Raw genomic sequence first — 20992 nt, forward strand, 5'->3', positions numbered from 1 at the left:
CTTTTTAACTCCAACTTTTGTATTGAATTATCGAGAACAAATCGATAGGAAGAATGAGTAATTGCAGGCAAACATTCCGCACCTATTATCATAAATCTTGGAATCACAGGTGTCCAAGCTCAAGCAAGATCAACGCAATCTTGACCAGTTTGACTGATAAGAGATTGACTGCCAATGAACAACCAAGTGGCGCGTGTGTGACAGGTGCTCGCTGAAGCGTTTTATCTTGGCTAAGCAACACCTGTGGGCACCTGCAACAAATGAAATTCACATCTGGTGCGACTTGATTGAGCTTTTGGTTATTAAGAATCAACATCAAATTAGCCAATGAGAGGAAATTATCATCAATGATCGCTTGCATACAATTTAATTAAAAACCATGACGGAATTAAAAAACTTAATTATGGAAATTTTTCAATATTCACACATGATGAAATGGTTTTACTGCCAATATTAATTTAAATAATTATTGTACTTTTATATAATATTTAAAGTAAATAAATAAAACTAGATTTTTTCGCGGATGTGGTTAGGAAATAATATGCCCCATAAAAATTTGGAGTAAAGTGCAATGGCCAATTACAATGAGACAAAGCGAGAGCGCCTCTTCAATAGGATGTCCAATAGAAATTTTGTTGAAAGCGATAAGAGGTGATGCGATCACCTTGAGTGATTAATCATACACCCGCGGTTTCAGCCTTCCATAATCTATTCAAACGAACATACGTTAATCACAACGGGCGTAGTCTTATCTACCTTTTCTACAGTCGTGGGTCCTCGCAAATAGGGACACAATACGTCCACAAGTCGTCTGTTAACCATGGCTCATCACAAAGGTTGGGCTTTTGCTTCAATTGCAATTGGTTTCCTTGTTTGTCAACTCGAATTTAAGGTAAGTTTTTCTCAACAACTTTTTTACAATTTGAATAATGGAAATGGACATTTTTGTGTGTTATATTTTGCTTATATATATGACTTACGTAAGCTTATAAAATGTTTTTTTACTACAAAAAGCAATTGCAATTTTCATAAAATGATAACTTTATTACAAAGTTAGTTGAAAGGTTATTTTTTAAATTATAAATAAAAACTTTCTAACATAAATAAGTTTTAACTGTAGCTCTTATGAAGTTGTACCTAGAAATGGAAAAAATAAAATAAATATGAATTAAGAATTCTTTCTTAAAAATATTTTTAGAATAAAAAATTAAATTGTCGTTTCCCTTATGAACTAAAACATTATGTGGATATTTTTTGTACAGCAACATTAATAAACAATCTGAAATTTATAAAATGGAAAATTAATTGAAAATTTTTGATCTAAATTATTTGATAGGGAGCTTATGCACAGGAAGAAGGTCACTGCATTTGGTATGAACAATGCATAAGCGATACAAAGTACGACGAAAAAAATTGTTTCTATAACGGTTCTGCAAAGCCCGTGGAATCCGCAGAGGGTTTAGAAATTCTACGAAGTCGATGTCCACATTTCATAAATGAGGGTAAATACAATTTAAAGACCTGACTTTTATTGCTAAAAAATTTAATTTGTGTCATAATTATAGATGGAACTGCCGAGACTTGCTGCGATTTAAAACAAATGAAATCGATGGACGAGAGCATCCAGAAAGCGGCCGGTCTGCTCCTCAGGTGTCCGTCGTGCTACAGAAATCTCCTGCAGCAGATTTGCGCGTTTTCCTGCGGTCGCAACCAGAGCGAGTATATAAAAATCGTCGACCAACGACCGATCGCTGGAGGTAGGAGATTAAATTAATTTTAATTGAATGAGAAAATAAAAAATTATCAAATATCCAGACAAAATAGCCATTTACGAGATTGACATTTATCTCACAAGTCGCTACATGAACGAAACTTACGAGGCGTGCAGCGAGGTCATCATCCCTAGCAGTGGGCAACTAGCTTTGGACGCCGCGTGTGGCACTTGGGGATCTAAACAATGCACTCCGCAAAGGTTGCTTTTTGGTTTCAAATTTACTTTTTAAAGAATGGAAATTAAATTACAAAAATGGTTTTTTATTGAGATGAATTTCCAGAATGTTTGACTTTTTGGGTGATCACACAAATAATCCTTACGTGCCTTTCCAAATGAATTACATCCCCACGGAAGAACCCTTTGACGAGTACACTCCCCTGGACCCTTACACCACTCGCTGCAGTGAACCTTTTAATGTAAAAATTCAATTTTTAATTTTTCATTGAATTTATTTAAAGTTTTATAAACAATAGGACGATTCGTGGCCGTGTAGTTGTGTAGACTGTTCGGAATCGTGTCCTGCTGCACCTCCACCTCCTCCTCCGGTAGAACCATGCATGGTTGGTGAAGTGACCTGCAGCACTTTTTCTGCTATAATTATTTTCAGCGTCGTCTCCGTGGCTGCGGCAGTTTGCATTACGTACCTGAAGTACAGGAAAAGGAAAAGAGCCTATTCTAATGGTAAGAGTGAGATACTTTCAGTTAATGAGGTTATCATAATTTTAAAGCAAAGTTAAATTAAAATTTAGCTATCACGTCTTTTAATATTAAAATATTATTTTTAGATTTGTCCCTTCTTATTGTTATTTTTGTTTTATAAAACTTTTAAGGTACAGATTCAGCAAAGTTTTCTTGAATAATTATTTTCTCTAGTTGTTATTTTATTGGGAATTTTTTGTCCTTTTCTCCTTTGACTTTTTAATATTTTATTTCTATTCGCACTAAGAAACAAAATAATCTTTTTTTTTTTAATTTTTTAACATTTCGTGAGCTATCAAGAAAGCCGCGTTGAGGAGTATTAGAGAGATCATTTGCAATTTTCTTGATCTAAAAAATATTTTATCCACAAACTTATAATTATATATTATTTAAGTCAAATCAAAGTTATATAACTGATTCTTCACTTTGCCTTTTTTTTATCAATCTCTGAACATTAATGTCATTAATCTGATATAATTATAATACACAATGGGATTTAGTAAGATTAATCATTCACTTCTCCCACAATCTCTTCTCGCTCCTCAAATATTTGCAAAACAAGTAAATTCTGAAGCAAAAATCTCTCTGTTAATTAAATCAGATACAACGGAAACAGCGAGCTCCACCGAGGGCGACGACGCTCTCAAATCGATGCACAACGCCGGCGACAAAATGACTGAATTCCTCGAGAGAGCCTTTTTCCAATTAGGAATGTGTGAGTTTCTCCAATTAATTATTTAATCCGCTCATCGACACCTTCTGTTAAGTTTGCGGTCGCCATCCGTCGATCGTGCTTGGCTGCGGCGCCGTTTTCGTGCTTGTGCTTCTGCAGGGCATCTTCATTCTTGAGGTCACGACGGACCCGGTGAAAATTTGGGCTTCGCCGACCAGCAGATCGAGACAGGAGAAGGACTTTTTCGACTCGCGATTCAGGCCTTTCTATCGAACGGAGCAAATTTTCTTCAAGGCAGTCAATATGGATGATGTAACAATTTATTTTATATTTTAAATAAATATTCATATTTCATCATATAAAATTTATGCAGGTTTTTCACGAAACTGCGGATGGTGAGGTGATTTTTGGGCCAGTTTTCAACAAAACGTTTTTAGAGGTCGTTTTCAAACTTCAGGAGGAAATCCAACAGGTATTTTTCTTTTAACACTAAAAAAATTTTTTTCTTTTAGTTTTTTTTATAATTATTATAATTTTATTTAATTTTCATTTAAAAAAGGTATGTTTCCATATTTCCAACAAATAGGTTTAAAAGGCTCCAATCACTAATTTTGTATCATATTTTCCTTAAATTTTATGCAAATAATCTTACAAACATTTTTTATTATTAACAGTTGGGTGAAGACATAAACGGTGCGCCATTGCTCAAGGACGTTTGCAATGCACCGATGACCAACGCGTTCACCGGACCACGTGTTGTGGAGCAGTGCCTGATACAGAGCGTCTTTGGCTTTTTCAACAACAGCTGGACAAAATTCAACGAGGTCAAACCGGGCCCAGAGAACACGAATTTGACCTATCTCGATCACATACAAAGTTGCATAGGGTACGTAGAACACATTTTTTCTCATCTATTTTTTTAAATGAGGCTAAATGCGTAAGGAAAATATAAAGGCACTTGTTTGCGGCGGCTCATACAAAAACAGATCGATTCAGGTTTTAGCGCCTGGCTTAGAGAAACTATGCAACTGGCGCAACACAATGGTCGCGCCGGTTTCATATCTTAATGAGCACCTTGCTTAACGAGGTCACAGAGCTGTACATACCAGGTCAAATAATTAACGAGATTCTCTAGAGAAACATCAAGGAAAATGTGGAAAAGGACTGATTTAGAGAGATGAAATATGAAAATAATTATTTAGAGGACTTTCTCAATTTAGACAAAATTATTGGGTTTTTTTCCAAAATTTAATGAGGAATTTTCTAAAAGTGAAATGTTGATAGCAGTAGGATTTTTTTATGGAATATCAGAGTTTATTTAATTAATAATTCAGGAAATATAATTAAATAAATTTTTTTATTTTTAATATAAATAAAATTTCTTAAATTAATTCAAATTCCTTTTTAGAAATCCGTACAATCCAGTTTGTTTCGCACCCTACAACGGCCCAATTTTGCCATCGGTAGGTCTGGGTGGCTACCTGCGTCCCGGCGAGTTGTCCGGCGATGCCAACGACATGATCAAGGCTAAAGCATTGGTGCTCACCATCCTGGTGGACAATTATATTGAAGGGGACAAAGTTGCGCCCGCCTTCGAGTGGGAGAAGAATTTCATCGCGTTCATGCAGAAGTGGGAAAAGGAAAGCAAACCAGAATTTATGGAGATCGCCTTCAACTCGGAAAGGTCCATCGAGGACGAGTTGGACAGGACGTCGAAAGCTGAGGCGTACACGGTGCTCATCAGCTATGCTGTCATGTTTTTCTACATTTCAATCGCACTAGGACACATTAGAAGCATCAAAACACTTGTGGTGAGAAACAACTGGAAATAATAGTAATAAATTACATAGGATTTTTTAAGCAAGTAAAGATTTTTAAATCAAATAATTGAAATAATTATAATTGAGGTATTATAAATTTTAATAAATAGAATATTATTATCCTTTACCTAGTTGTTTAGTGGAGAGGACACTTAAAAAGTATTTTTACTTCTTTACTGTCTGAATTCATAATTTTTAAATTTTCAACAATTAATTAATTTAACAATTATTAATCAATTAAACCAATAAAAATATCCAAAATTTTAATTAATCCACAATTTAAATTTTTCCAGATCGATTCCAAAGTGACGTTGGCCGTTGGCGGAATTTTGGTTGTCTTGATTTCCGTCGCCTGTTCACTGGGAATTTTCGGATACGCAGGCATTCCCACCACCTTATTGGTTGTTGAGGTACGTTTACAAATTTTTTGCTTGATAAAAAATTAAAAAATTTCCTGCAGGTGATTCCATTTTTAGTGTTGGCTGTCGGGGTGGACAACATTTTCATCTTGGTGCAAAAGGTGCAGCGCGAACCGATTCCGAAGAACAGCAAAGAGCCGGCCGAGCTGATGGTGGGTCGCGCCCTGGGCAACGTGGGCCCTTCAATGCTGCTGACGAGCGTCTCTGAAATAACCTGTTTCTTTCTCGGTGAGCAAAGTTAGAATGTCCCTGCGCAAGCCGCTTTTCGCTTCGAAATTACTTTTTGCGTCAATCAGCGGGTCGGTAATTACTTTTTCCAGGCGCGCTCTCAGAAATGCCTGCCGTGAACACCTTTTCCCTTTACGCCGGTTGCGCTTTGCTGATCGATTTCATTCTGCAAATCACCTGCTTCGTCAGTCTCCTCGTTTTGGATACGAAACGACAAATGGTATGTAGTTAAATTAAAGAAAAATTTAAAAATTAATATTGTACTTGAACGCAAATCAGTCAAATCGCGTGGACGTTTTGTGCTGCTTCAAACCTAACCCAAAGAAAAGCTCAGGTGTTCCGCCTCAAAGCGAAAGCAGGGGACTCCTCTATAAATTCTTCAACAAAATCTATGCACCGTTTTTGATGAAGGAACCGGTGCGCCTTGGGGTTTTGCTGCTTTTCTTTGCCTGGATCTGCACGTCCATTGCAGTTGTTCCTGTCATCACTCCGGGCCTGGACCAGGAGTTGTCCATGCCCGAGGACTCATTTGTACTTAAATATTTCCAAGTAAGTTAAAATTTATTAATAATTATGAGAGTCATTCGTCTTTATTTATAAGCTCAGTAAATATTTATATTTTGGTAAAGTGAGCCAATAAAGATAGAAGAAGTTCGAGAAGTAAATTCTAATGATTAATTAATTTTACCATTAAAAAAATTTGGAGATAGTATTTCATGTCTCAATAATTTTTTCCCTCAGTATATGAAAGATCTGCTCGCGGTCGGTCCACCTGTGTATTTTGTAGTGAAGGCCGGGCCAAACTACAGCTCGCCGTTCGTCCAAGATGCAATGTGCGGCGGACAAAGGTGTCGCTCCGACTCGGTTTTCACTGAGCTCTTCGCCGCTACCCGCATCCCCAAAGAGTACGAATTTATCTCAGATTTTTTGATCAAACCTCGGAATTAAAAAATAAATCAACAGCACTTACTTAGTAAATGCGCCATCCAGTTGGTTGGACGACTATTTTGACTGGACGCTGGTCGAGGGCTGCTGCAAATACTTCGCTCTGAACGACTCCTTTTGCCCACACAATTGTGAGTATCAATTAGGGATGGTAAAACTAATAGCTTTGAAAATTAATTCAAATGTGTCAATATAGTCCATTATATAAATAATATCACCTATTTAGAAATTTTTCACCTTTAATCACCAGTCATTTTAAAACATTAAATGTTAACCATGCCTAAAAAAAAGTACCCTAGATTTCAATCTTTTTACCTAAAATAAAACAATTTTAAGTAAAAAAATAACCCATTTTGCAAAAAGAGTTCACAAATTTTTCCCAAGCTTAGCTTGGGAAAAAAGAATACGCAGCCATTATTTTCACACGGTCGGCCGACCACGTGAAAAATGGTTCCGGGATCAGGGCAAATCTCTTTACTCGAGATTTTTACTTTGCAACGGATGTCTATAGATTTATGACCGCCGCACAAAGGTTGCTTTTCTCTGTCTCTCTCAAGAAAAGTAAAAAATAAATTGTCTTTTGCCCTTTTCTCTCACTCCAAATCCTTTGTATTTAACTGCTTTTTTGTCTCTCTTGTTATCCCAGATGGAATCCCACAAGGGTGCACCGAGTGCGAAATCAGCTTCCGCAACGACGGAATTCGCCCTGTCGTGCCAGACTTTGAAAAGTACATTTCCTTCTTCTTGCAAGACAACCCAGACAGCAGCTGCGCCAAAGGAGGTCGCGCTGCCTACGCACAGGTACATTCTTCTTGACAGGGTGCCTTTTCTACACATATGTCACGTGGATTATTTTCTCGTTTGTCTCGATTTCAGTTTGTCTGGAATGAACATGAGTTCTTGAATTTTTCTTTTAGGAAAAGACGCAGCAGTTTAGGAATTTATATAACAGGATTTTTTTTAATATATTTTTTGCCGTTTTACTCATTTGAAATTCCGCATATAAATGGAGCTTCTTTTCGTCTGGAAAAAACCCAACAATAAAGCAAATCATTTCAGTCTATTTTAGGCATTGATTCACTTTAATACTCTTTTTTTTTTGAAAAATGTAAGTAAGAAATTAAATAAAGGAATAAAAATATAAATTTTCAAATTCTTTGTAAAATAAACTCAAGTGTTTATTAATGAGACTTAATATTAATAAAAAGGAGTTGATTTTGTTGCCAGGGCGTAAACTATGTGCTGGACGATGAGGGTTTCGGCACCGTCGGCGACACTTATTTCATGGGCTATCACACGCCTTTGCGAACGTCGCATGACTTTTACGAGGCTCTTCGGTCTGTCAGAGAAATCTCCGCCAAGCTTAACGACCGGTTTAAGGATATTAACGGCACCGCCGGCATCGAAATGTTCCCATACAGGTGAAGTCAAACAAAAAATTCCAAACCACACAACCCGCTGGACTTGTGTGTAATGCAGGCTGCATCATCGCCAAAATTGTTATTTATATTTCCAATAATTTCTTAATGTTACAAATATTATAAAATTTGTTAATTCATTAAATAAGTGGGGACCAGAATTAAAAAATAACCATAAACCTGCAGTTTATAGTCCCGATGAAGACATTTTATGTAATCACCTATTAATTCCAATATAATTATCACTCATTTATAACCGGGATCAATCTTTTCCCTCCGGGGTCATTAACAACAAATTCATCATTTGACCCCTATCTCAATTTGATCGCCTGCGATACAAATTTCCAACACCATCATTAATTCCACTGACCGACTAATTCGACTTTAGCGTGTTCTACGTCTACTACGAGCAATACCTGACCATTTGGGACGCGGCCCTGGAATCGATCGGTATCTCCCTGCTGGCCATTTTCATCGTCACCTTCCTCTTGACCGGCCTCGACATTGTGTCGGCCACTGTGGTTTTGGCCACCATCCTTTCCATCACGGTCAACATGGCCGGAATCATGTACTGGTGGAACATCGAGTTGAATGCCGTCTCGCTGGTTAACCTCGTCATGGTACGCTGCGAAATTCCTCCTACCTGTGTCCTAATCGAATAACCATTATTTTGATCTCATTCAGTGCTCCGGCATTGCTGTGGAGTTTTGCAGTCACATCGTGCACTCGTACACGCTGTCAAAGTTCAAGAACCCCATCGAAAGGGCGCAGGACAGTTTGACTAATATGGGCTCCTCAGTAAGAATTTTGATGAAATTAATTTTACCAACAAAATCCTGCAAACACCAATTTGAATCAATTTACAAAAGAAGGGACGTTTTTTTTTTAAATTTCAGGAAAAAGTTAATCATTAAAAAGGTCATGTAATCTACTCAATTATGCAATATCTTTGTGTCAATGTTTTGTTGCATGTAATTAATTTTATTTTTACCAATTTAGGTCTTTTCTGGTATCACACTAACCAAATTTGGAGGAATCGTTGTCCTTGCATTTGCCAAGAGTCAAATTTTCCAAGTATATTTTTTACATTTCAATCTTTCCATCCGTTTTTAATTTAATTCTTGTAGGTGTTTTACTTCAGAATGTACCTGGGCATTGTAATTGTTGGTGCGACGCACGGCCTCATTTTGCTGCCGGTCATTCTCTCATATGTCGGTCAGTGGTGCAATTACAGCAATTAATGAACTTGCAACACGCAGAGTACATAACGATGAATGTATCTTTTTCAGGAAAATGGACGAAGAGGAAACGCGTGCTCGCTTTTGACGAGGACGAGGATGTGACGGACATTAGTTCTGAAGACAAACCTTTGGGGTGGTCATTTTGATATTAAAACAATTGTAGTTTTAGGAAATGGAACCAATTTATTTATTTTCGTAATTAGTACACGCGAACATCTCAGCCCTTGTACGTAATTACCAATTGCGTTTTTTGATTACAATAAATAATAAATGTTACGTTAACGTATTTATAGGAAATCTTTCTTTTTGTACAGGTCTCTCCAGAAATTATATACGTATTTTGAACAAGATTGAATCGAGTTTAAAAGTTGGAAAGATTGATTAGGGCTCATTCCGATTTACATATTTTAATCCTAATTGTTTAAGGGAAACAATTAAAAAGGTCAACTTAGCCGCTAAAAAGTGTTAGTTTTTCTTCGAATTTATCACCTTTTAGATTTACATTAGCCCAATTTTATTCAATTGCTACAAGCTTGAGCATCTCTAAATAAGTTGAAATAAATTTTTTTTATACTCAAATTGCTGAATCTTTAAAGAGCATTTCAGGTGTGAAATCACAGATTGTAATTCATTTTTTTAAACGCTCACTCAGATAAATGCATCGATCCAAGTTAAAATTGGGAAATTTTAGCTTGGCGTTGTTAAAAGTTTTTTTTTTAATTTTAAAGTGAGGGTACTTTTTTTGCAGAGGTTTGTATTCACTTGTAATTGTATTTAGATAAAATAATTTAGAGCTGTTTAGCGTAAAATTCATTATTATTTGTATATATTATTTCCATATAAACATGACGCATTTTGTTTTTTGACGGGAAAAGGCGAGAGGTTTGAATCAACTAGAATTTTCTACGAATTTCTCGAGAGGAACGTGTCACATAAGAAGAAAATCGCGTGGAATCCGCCAAAGCCTTGCAAATGTTTATATTAATTTTTGGCAACCAACACTACGCCTAGTCTCATGCAACCGAGTAATTAACGTAACGTTCCATTTAAAAGTAATAAGCAACAAGAAAATTTCATGTATCACTATCTTATCAAAGGCTGAATCATTTCAAATTAACAATAGACTGATTTTCCAACCAGACAAACAATCCATTATTGAATAATTCAAAAACTGTTTTATATTCAGTCTATCATTATTAATGTGATAACAACTCTTATGATTACACTTTTTTTATCTGAGAATGAGTATGTCAATGAATGATCTCCTGGTTTTTCGCATTTTTACTTTTCAAATGACGGTTCTTATCATTAAAATTTGATTATTTATTGAATTGCTTTAAAATTTTGACTAATCAAGAAACGTCACTTGAAATCCAAGTGTGCTTAATTATTATACGTCTCGTGCGCCTATAATTAATTATTTAATCAATTATGTGGCAACAATGTGGTGAATATATCTGATATATTTCATCTGCGTAAGTGTTATTAATTTAATTGAAGTAAGTTGCCCGCCTCCGTGCCCGTGCACTTACAAATGAAATTCTCTGGTTGGTGTGTCGTCGAGTTGGCTCCTTTTTACAAAAACATTCAAATAGTAGTTGTAGTGCTTCCTCTCAGCAAAAGTGTGAATTCCATATACCTTAAACAAGTGGTATATGTATTATAGTGTCCCTGTGAAATTGCCTGCTTTTATGCTGACGAAATTTATCTACATGACTTTGAGAGCAACGAGTACTTATCAATTTACGCGTGTGTGTATTAATTTTTCATCAACCGTTTCTACAATCTAAGAGTTCGAAGAGTTATTGCTATAAGAAAAGAGACTATCCGTAATTTTTTCACATTATTCTCGCCTCGTAAATTTCACAGAAACTCAAAGCTCTGAATACACCCTAATTAACTTCGATTGAAGGAAGGTCAATTTATTGCAGAATGCAATAACGCACGAGTACCATAATAATAATGAAATCTCTCGTGCGTGACGCGAGCGCGACACGTGAATGAATTTCCCGAGCTTTTAATTTTTCAAAAGTTTTTCCTTGGGAACAAGTTTTTTAATTAATTGGGTGCGCCAGCGAACACAATGGAAGCAACGGGCCATTCATCTCTAGCAACTATGTGCGCGTTTCAACCAGCAAAAGACGCACATATCACAAATGGAGACATATGTGTTGTACAAGTGAGTCGACTAGCAAAAATCAGCGATTCTAAAAATTTACAGCTTCGGAGAAGAGCTTTTTCTTCAGCTATATTTATTTACATAAATGATCCAAGAATTTAAGGCGGAATCAGTGAGGTGGACCTAGTTTGAAGTCCTGAACGTGAAAATTATTTATTTCCACCTCTTCGCTCATAATTTTTTACTGACTTTTGGTTCGAGCGTAAAATACAAAACTGAAAGAATTTTTTTCTAAGTCTTTTTTAACTTTTCCAGACACAATTCGATTCAAAAGATTTGATGGTTTTAAAAAGTAAGGATTCCTTAGTATTTTTTAAGGTGTATACTGTGAAAAAATGGAAAATTGTTTTAATCAGGATGTAGAAACTAAAAACCCAATCAATAGGAAATGGGTAAAGTTAGGCAAAAATTATTTGAGGGTCAACTTTTGATGGAAAAATGTCACGTCGATCAATAATTAGAACCACACTAATTCCACCTTAATTTAATTTAATTATTTTTATATACACTCTAAATTTTTGATAATTATTTGTATCACTATATATCGAGGAAACCAACAACTCGAAAGGTGATCTCCCTATACTATGCCCTGTCTGTGTAAGAGTGTGTGTAATTTTTTTTCTATCTGTATAAGAAGTGTAAAGTATAGTCTACTTCTTTTTTGTATTTTTGTTGTATATATTGCGAGTTTTTTTTTGTCTCAAAAAACGTATGCTTCTTTTTGTGTGTATAGAAAAACATTTTGGCAGGACGTTTTGACTATTCTTGCTTATTGTGTGTTGCGTGTGTATGTGTTATAATATTTGACTGTTTGTTATTCCAGAAGGGGAATTGTGAGGGAGACTAACAAGCAAATCGTCAACAGAAAACAACACAAAAGTCCAGGGTGGTCGTTTCGAGAGAGAATAACATCTTTTCAAGAGACGCCTCGCGAATTCATCCAACAACATTATACGCACAAACCCTGAGAAAAGGTGCGGAAATCAATCAGGCGTCTGATCGAAAGTGACTAGAAATAGAAATATTATTTTTAATTAATTCTTTTTTTTTAAATTTGCTAAAATCATAAAATTTTTACACAACTTAATTACTTCTTGAGGGCGCTAAAGATCACTTTTTGGTCCTAAACAATCGACTTCTTTCAAAAGCTTTGGAATATTTAAACTCGTGAGTATATAGCGTGTAAAATCATATTTAAATATCACCCCAAAAAGTCTACAAGGCTACGTAAAAGAGAGTACGTGGAATGGGAGGGAACCACCCCAGACTGACATCTAAACGCGCGGAATCAATGACGCTTCGTCTAACCGTGGAATGATTTCTTTCTTTCTCTCGTCGGTAATTAATTATAATTTGACTTTTTGTTGTTGTTGTTTTTTAAATATATCAATAGAGTCTGTCCGAACTCCGGCAACAGTTCTAAAAAACCAACAGCGCACTGCGTGTCAAATTCGGTCTTCGCGTTCGTTTTTTTTTCTTTTGCAAAAGTCCAAATCACATGAGATAATAAACCATCCCAAAATCCACTTTTTTTCTTCTTCAGTCGATTTTTCTAGTTTGCTGAAAATCGCAACAAGTTTTGGTCGAGGAGCAGCGCCACTGCCGACGCCCCTCAGAGGTTCTGCGGCTCGGCCAGCGCCCGGGCCGTGCAGACGGCGTCCTCGGCCATCCACTGCAGGTCTTTGACCGTGGCCTGGTGCATCGAGTACACTGCCGTCACCACCAGCACGTGCATGATGTTGTGCGAGTTGAAAATCGCGTCCAACCGCCCCGGGAACCACTTTTCCGGCACGTGCATCGCGCCAATCGCGCCGCCCACAGCAGACACCGCGTCCTGAAACAAACATTCAACAAAATCGCATTCAATAAGTTTTTCCTTTGAATATTATGTAAAAAACGAAAAATTATATTTTAAAAACTTCGTCAATTTTTTTTATGAGGCGAGAAAATTTAAATAATTGGCATCTGTAAACCTTTAATTTAAATCCTACGTTTATAAATACCAATAAACTTAATTTGCAACCAATGGATTGAAATTACAGGACTAAAATAACAGAATTAGAAAAGTAATTTTCAAAATTATTTTTTAGTAAACCGCTATTATTTTGAAGCATCGTCAATTGTTTTGAGGAACCAGAATGTCTCTTCAAATGTGCCACTTTTTCACTAATTCTATATAGTTACCTTCCTTTTTAATTTGGCAAGTCTTTTGGTACGTTTGAATGTGGCAATTATTTTTTTCTAAACTTAAGGGAAGATAAAAAATCTCATTCTCTCTCTACCATAACAATTCAATGTGCATTAAAATAAAAGTATAAAATCTCTCCGTTGTAAAAACCAGCTCTGTCAACTTCAGGCTTCAGATTTTTTCATTTCAACCCACAGTTTTTTTTGCTCCATTGTTTGTTTTTCACAATCTGTCGAGCTGTCGAGCAATGATTAAAATGTTTGCATTTAAATAAGTCTGCACGTCAGTTTCCGTCATGCATGTAATCTGCAGCAAATGCGTGTCCCAATTATTTGTACGTCAGCAGAGCCGCCGGACGCAGAAGTTGTTCTCTGCCCTTTCTCTCATTGCCAGCCAGTTTTAATGTATTCCACCGCAATAATTATCCGCACCGGTAGCAGCTCACGGACGTGTTCCTCTCGTTAACTCTGCTTTTTTTGCTTTACAATTTTCCGTCTCGGGAAACACAATTTCGTGCATTGCTGCACTCGCCTCTCATTTTCATTTCAATTATCGCCTCTGACATGCCTTTTCACTACTTTCTTTTGACGTCGCGGGTGCGAAAAGTTCAAAGGTGCAAAGATTTGGGCCGTGCACGACCCGCGTGAGGTTTGATTGAGCAAATTTGATGGGAGGAGACGGCGGCACTTGATTAAATTATTATTAACAAGAAACGTGCAGAAAGCGAGATTGAATTTCAAGGCGTGTGTAAATTTAAGCTTTAGCTCTAAATTTCAGACCAGAGTATAGGGATATTTTACAATTATTTTTTATTGATAAACAGCGGCTAGAGACGTTTAAAAAAAAATGAAGTGCAAAAATTGCTCTTAATTTGATAAAAATTTAATTTAATTTTAATTAAAAAAATTTCAGCACGCGTAAGATTTATCAAGAATATTAATTTGAAAAAATAATTTTTAAATTCAAAATAATTCAGATCAGAAAAAAAGAATTATTATAGAAAAAATTAATTTCGTGATAGTATTCAAAGCACATTTTACTTATTTTATTTGCATACCAGTAAAATAAGTGAAAGGGATTATATTTTTTGAAAATTTGTTGTAAGAATTTTCTCAAAATAAAATAGTGGCTAACCTGCAGAATGACGTGCAGGAGTGCGTCAGGACTACCACCGGCGAGACCCAGCGAGCGGAGGCCACAGAAGAAGATCCTCATGAGGAAGGGCAGAGCGAAGCAGAGCCGTCTTTCCCAGGGCGACCAGGCGGTGAGTGCCTGAAAAAGACACATTATTAATTGTATGTGCCCCGTCGGCGGCAACAACGTACCTTGTAGAGGCCCCAGATTGATAGCACCACGTAAAAGGCAAAGAGCGGGCACTTGAGCAGTAACGGCATGCAATGAACAGTCGCGATCACCATTGGCATTGCACCTGAAACACAGATTAGCCTCGCGTTATTAGATTAGCCACGACACACAAAATCGATCTGCTTATTTCGTTAAAACAAAAAAAAGATGAAACGCGAGCTTGGTGGTTAATTAGAGTATGTTTCCTTATTTAAAAATTATGCTCTGTTATAATAAACTTTATAATTTAAATATAGATCACAATGCAAACAAAGTATCTCATCAAAACTAATTTAAATAAAATTGGAAATAATCTGTTTTTAAAAATATATTTCAGCGTTTAAAAATTTAATTACACTTTAATATATTTTAAATATTAGTATCAATATTGATGGTTTGTTTTATCCGTTTTACCTTTAACGAGGTAACGATGCTAAAAAAGTAATTATACCAGCCGTTATTAATTTAAATTAAAATATATATTATCACATTCAAAATTATTGGTACAACCCTCTTAAGAAACGATAGGCTCATCAGGTTGGTTATCCTTTATTTTGAACTAATTCAGGATTTTGATTGAATATTTCTTTGGTTACAATGTAGAAATTGCAGAAAATTATAATAAGTATGATTAAAAAGAATATTATCAAAAATAAGATAAATTCCACTCAAAATATTCATTAATATACTTTTATCGGTTTTTGTTCTTCCAAAATTTTTCATTGATTGATCGCAGAGGCAACTCATTCCTCATTTCCATAATATATACATACAAAATAAATAGTTTTGATTGATGTTTTTTTAGGATTTTCTTCAAACACGTGTTTTTATTTTTATTGAATCGGAAAATCTCATTTGCACGCCAGTGCCTGACAGTTCAATGTTTGAAGTCCCAAAAGACGCGCGTGTTGGAACCCTTCATAACCCTTTGACACGTCACGGGCACCTCTCACTCATCAATGCTGCGTTTGTTACGTAACATGCAAGTCTTTATCGATTCCCAATTGACAGCTGGGCGGCCCGACGGTGCCGTGAATTAGCTGCGAACGAAATCTGCGAATTTCCGCTTTGACCCAAGTGGCCCCTGACATGAATTTGCGGTGCCACGCACCTTCCAAATTCGCAATTAACAGACACGCGAGAGTACAATTGCGCGTTACGCCGGCCAGAGACGAAGTAAGTTTCTGAAGTGCGGCACCACGATTATGATGAAACTTGCTTCCAAAGTGCCATATTTTATTTCTTTTAGCGATGTGTACAGGGGCCGTCACAATTTTCATAAATACATTAATTCATAGCGAATATAATAAAATTAAATTTCATTAAATAATCTGAGCTAAATTTAATTTTGTTTTACTACAAATTACAATTTGCCAAAATTTGGTACACAACAGAAGAAATACAAAGGCGTGGAAATTCAATGCAATTTCCATAAGGTGAACTGGCAACCTTGTTTCTTAAATATCCATTTACGGATATTGAATTATTCATTATATTTAATTTTTGGGTATTTTTGAATAATTTGTGTTTGATTGGAGAAGTACAAAAAAAAAAATGAAATTTTTATGGTAATTTTGAAAAAAAAAAATGATATGAAATGTTAGTTTTGCTAATGTGTGATAAAAAAAATAGTTTGTAGTTCTCGTTTTTCTCATGTATAAATAAATCTAAAATAAATCACATTCCTTGGTCAAATCAAACACCAATAAACCTATCGAACACATACCTTACTCATTGCGAGTCTCGTATGTGTTGATGGCTTTTTTACACCTACGCAACAAAATTTGCAATGACGTCAATAAAAGTTGTGCCAACAAACTTTTCGCTAATCACGTTTGTATGAGCCTCGTGTCGGCCGACCCATCCCGGCCTCCCACCCACCGCAAGACTTTTAATGAAAGGCGCTTACAAAATATATCAAAACCAGCTACTGAATTTTTTATCCGCTTTGTGCGCTGCTCTGTGATTTTAACAAACAAAAAATCAACAAAGCGTTATGTTATGGTTGAGAGTGATGCCTGCAAAAAAGAACAATGCAAATAGAGACGTGCTTTACATCCAATAGAGCTTTTTCTCGGTTGGTATATCAAAGTCTGCAAGAGGTGGTGAAATTTTCGTGCATCGATGAATATTCAGATTCTAAAAATATCTACGGTTTTAACACATGAATTGTGTATAAAATAAAATCATTTTAATCTAATAAACTGCAATTTTGATCAATCTCAATTTAAACAAATTTATTTCCAATTAATAAAATTTCAGATATTTGAAATATACCGTCCATGTATTTTTTATTTTTTTATTTTGAAACATTAAAATTTTGTTCAGTAAATTCACATTCAAGTGTTTTTGTTTTGTTTTATTTACTATTTTTTCCTTTCAATTGAATGAGGAATGTTGTTGTAGCGTGATGAAGTCGTTGAACGTCTCTCTATTATAGAACAAAATTAAAAATAATTTAATTAATAAAACAATTAACAGATTCGTCTAGACCTATTTTTGGAGGCTTGAAAAATCGACTAAATGGAAACTAATATTTAATCCATAAAAAAACTCTCTCTAGGCGAGACATTTCAGATTGTGGCGAAAAAAGATTGAATAGCATTAATTTTGAGAAAAGAAGAGAAAAGGAAAAAGGGACAACGTCCTCTGGGGATGAAAAATGTTCTGAGCCAGGAAAACGCGCACATTCCCGGCCTGCTCATATTAATAATGAGTGCGAATGAATCCAGCTGGCGGAAGAGCCGCAGCGGCAGCAGGTGAATAATAAAATACTCTCGCAGTCGGATTAAACGAATGACCGTCGGCGGCGGTGCGCGAATTCTGTGACACGCACAGACGGACATTTTTCACGGCCAGTTTAAAATAAAAAGTCGAGCATTGCCGAGCGAATTACGATTGTATGAATAAAGAAACAAACACACGCGCATTTGCTTTTACTCTCTAATATCGGAATGAATGACCACTCGGTGCGTTCAAAAAACATTTTTCGTCGGCTGTATTTATTTTTCTCCATGACGGACCAACAGTATCGCACGGCCAGATGTTTAATTTCCAGTTCGTGTTGCGTTTAATTCTGTTCCACCTGTCAGCAGTTTGTTTTCTTTTGAGCAGTGTGATTTACACTACTCTTTTTCAAAGGCCGCGTATCAGCTCTATTATGTTGGCCAAAAAAAAAGATGCCTTCCGCCCGAGCCATAAGGCCCCATGGCTCTGACGGCAGCAGTGTACCAACATAATTTTGGGATGCGCAGCCTTTGCTCTTTTTGTAGCGTTCGTGTATCAACAGTTTGAATAATGCACGACTACAGTGGAGAAATTCAGGTTTCTCTTTGCAATGATTTAGGCTCCAATTTTATTTGAATGAGTCTCACTCAGGTAAAGTGTTGTCACATTACGCAAACATTTTTCTAGGTTTTTAAGCTAGTAATTTTTCAAAATTAATTTTATTGTAATTATGATGGATCCTTTAATTAATTTGTCTTATACTCATACTCAGAAACAATTTATTCCCATAATCATCAATATTTTTCTTTATTTATAGACATTATAATTGATTTTGCTTTGTAAATTAAAGGTCATCAAGTACCACCAATGAGATTGCATTGTATTATTTGTTATTTTACTATTTATTTAAATAAAAAATGAGTAAAATATTTTTATAAATTAAATAATTGAAAAGGCAATTTTACATTCTAATCAATTCTAATGGAAAATAATATTGTGAAAATAATTAATAAACATTTAACGAGACACGTCTTCCAACAATACAGTGTTAATCTAAATTATTATTACACCAGGGAAGTATTAGCCTTAATTAAACCTTGCAGCTTAGGGTGGCGTCAAAAGTTAGGAACTGGCCCAACGCACGTGAACTTGCTCAGGACATACTATAATATTTATTTATAAAGGGTGAGCACACGTTGCTCGCATTAGAAGTTGCAAAGTAAGAATTCGCGGCGTGTTTGGTGCGCGATAATAATTATTCAACGACCCGGCTAATGTGTATAAGTTTCGTAGCCTCCAAAGTGGAAACTTTACCCACTAAACTGACGCAAATAAACACGTCTTCTGAGATAATTATTATGGAATATATCAACTCAGGTGAATATTTTATTGCAAACAAAAAAAGAATAACTTTATCGGAAAATCTTCCATCGATGTCGGTACTAATGAAGCGTCTTATTCTCTCGTCGTAAACTTTGTTAGTTGAATGGGGACGCAGTTAAGCAAGTTTATGCGTTCTCAGTCCCATGTCCGAAGCGTTTCGGGGCGTTCTTGAGACGTGCCATTATCAGCCTGGCATGTCGGTCTTGGTGATAACGGCAGTGCTGCCTCCTTTTATGGCTTCTTCTTCTTCTTCGAGAGGAGATGCATTTTCCTCTCATGTCTCGAGGCGGTGCCCTTTGCCGCCTTCTCGCCCCGAGCACGGTCCAGTAAATCATGCACGCTGCTCGCCATTAAATTTTCACAGTTCTCTGCAGATGAAGGATCCACCGAAATATTTAAGATTTCCACTACTGCAAAGCCTGATTTGGACGTGAAGGTTAGAACTCCAAAATAAAATAATAATTCTTCACCGCTTTTTAATACACTGGTCAAAAAATGAATCTGAGCGAAAGTTAATTGATGAAAATGAGACTAAATAAATTCACCGAATTTCTTGATATTGTGCTGATAATATAATATTCAATATTTTTATACAAACGAATAATTTTCTAACATTCCATTTAGGGCCTAATACGGCGGCCCTAGATAATAAATAAATTATTGCTATTTTAAAGAATTTTTTAATTTGTACAGAAAAAATTAATTATCATTAGCTGATCAATGATCAGACACAATTTTGAAATTATAATTATAAGTCTAAATTCCGTGTCAGATTCAAGTAATTAAAAATTAAACGTTGTTAAAATACAAATTATTAAACTGTATTATTTGGTAAAAAAGTTTTAAATAACTGTATCAAAATTAAAAAACAAAAAAATTAAAGCCAATAAGATTTTATTTTATTAGTTTTTGTGTAACAACATTTTAAGTGTCAACGGCTGGAAAATTCAATTTGGCTAAACGCGAACTGGCCATAAATGGAAACGGTGGCTTTGAAAATAAATGGCTCCACGAGCCGGCAGAGCGTTATGCAGCTGAAAATCGATACTTTGGCCTGACAAGTTAAACTGCGCCAAAATGCGTTTTCTAACCGAATAAGCTTTTGTGTCAGCGCCGCTCGGTGGTCCATGCCATGAAGTTGGAATAACAATAATTCCCGGGGCGTTATTAAGCCCTTGAGTGTGCTCGCGAGGGCGAGTTTGTTGACACTTTAAAATAATAACGAGCCGCGTTTCAAAACAATGGAGACATTCCCTCACATTAGTATATTCTGGACAGTTTTCTTTTTAAATAATATGAAAAAAATTTGAAAATAAAAAAATTCTCTTCTAAAAAAAATAAAATATTGCTTATTAATATGTTAATGAGAAACGATGATGTTTTGTGTTTTATTGTAAATTTTTTCGTCTACAAAAATCCTATATCACAAAAGTATTCATTGAAAACGCACCCACGTGCCGCGCAAGACGCGTGGGAGGAGGAAAATCCGCTCGCCTAGCTTCCAGCAAAATGTTGTTTTTGCAAAGGATCACAGGCGCGTTATTATGCTCTGGTGCGGCGGAAAACAACAAAAACTCGCGCACAAATCCCGACGCAGCGCATGTAGAATATCAGTTTTGAAAATGTCAAAGGTTCCGAGTGTGGCGGATGCAAATTTGCTGAGCGCAAGCGAAATGTGCATGTTTGTTGGTTTCGGGCACACACGTTCCATTAAAGCTGCCCCGGAGTATTGTGTGCGATATGCAAAGTATATCCACCAACAAACAAACCCGTGCCTTGGCCACAATGAATAATTAAAACTTGGTGTATGCGGTGGGGCAGCATCTTCAAAGGCCGACCTGCTTTGACCTCTGCTAATTGAACTGGGTCATTGGATTGGACCACACTGCTTAAAAACCCACATGGCGGTTGCAATTAAATGGAAATTTAATTAAATAGAGAGAAAGAGAGTCCA

At 36.0% G+C, this 20992-nt stretch overlaps 2 protein-coding genes across 2 annotated transcripts in view; one reads left to right on the top strand and one right to left on the bottom strand.

The window, feature by feature from the left end:
- Positions 1-729: 729 nt before the first annotated feature.
- LOC132205103 (NPC intracellular cholesterol transporter 1 homolog 1b-like) lies at positions 730-9628 on the top strand. Its single transcript, XM_059633979.1, has 24 exons — positions 730-892; positions 1337-1502; positions 1566-1757; positions 1816-1972; positions 2055-2190; positions 2248-2455; positions 3075-3188; positions 3241-3458; positions 3520-3618; positions 3821-4032; positions 4555-4957; positions 5260-5376; positions 5427-5613; positions 5706-5833; positions 5893-6162; positions 6355-6518; positions 6577-6689; positions 7205-7359; positions 7786-7979; positions 8365-8596; positions 8661-8774; positions 8976-9050; positions 9104-9191; positions 9266-9628. Exons 1-24 carry the CDS (start codon positions 821-823, stop codon positions 9361-9363), a joined length of 3912 nt encoding a protein of 1303 aa, XP_059489962.1. The 5' UTR covers positions 730-820; the 3' UTR covers positions 9364-9628.
- The window catches only part of LOC132205112 (progestin and adipoQ receptor family member 4), a 28854-nt gene continuing 17223 nt past the window's right edge, over positions 9362-20992 (bottom strand). The window contains exons 3-5 of the mRNA XM_059633989.1: positions 14910-15013; positions 14719-14856; positions 9362-13230 (exon numbers count right to left, since the gene is read on the bottom strand). Of these exons, the coding sequence (XP_059489972.1) occupies positions 13009-13230; positions 14719-14856; positions 14910-15013 (464 nt within the window). The 3' untranslated portion in view covers positions 9362-13008. The remainder of the gene's footprint in view (positions 13231-14718; positions 14857-14909; positions 15014-20992) is intronic.

Source organism: Neocloeon triangulifer, unplaced genomic scaffold, assembly GCF_031216515.1.
Source record: "Neocloeon triangulifer isolate White Clay Creek 2 clone unplaced genomic scaffold, ASM3121651v1 ptg000001l, whole genome shotgun sequence".
Classification (NCBI taxonomy): Eukaryota; Metazoa; Arthropoda; class Insecta; order Ephemeroptera; family Baetidae; genus Neocloeon; species Neocloeon triangulifer.

What these genes read in the sequence shown, in the direction of transcription:
- LOC132205103 (XM_059633979.1), top strand. Translation starts at nt 821, where the DNA reads ATGGCTCATCACAAAGGTTGGGCTTTTGCTTCAATTGCAATTGGTTTC. An exon ending in AGGCAGTCAATATGGATGAT is followed by an intron (nt 3,459 to 3,519) that starts GTAACAATTTAT and finishes AAATTTATGCAG; the next exon opens with GTTTTTCACGAAACTGCGGA. An exon ending in TTCAGGAGGAAATCCAACAG is followed by an intron (nt 3,619 to 3,820) that starts GTATTTTTCTTT and finishes TATTATTAACAG; the next exon opens with TTGGGTGAAGACATAAACGG.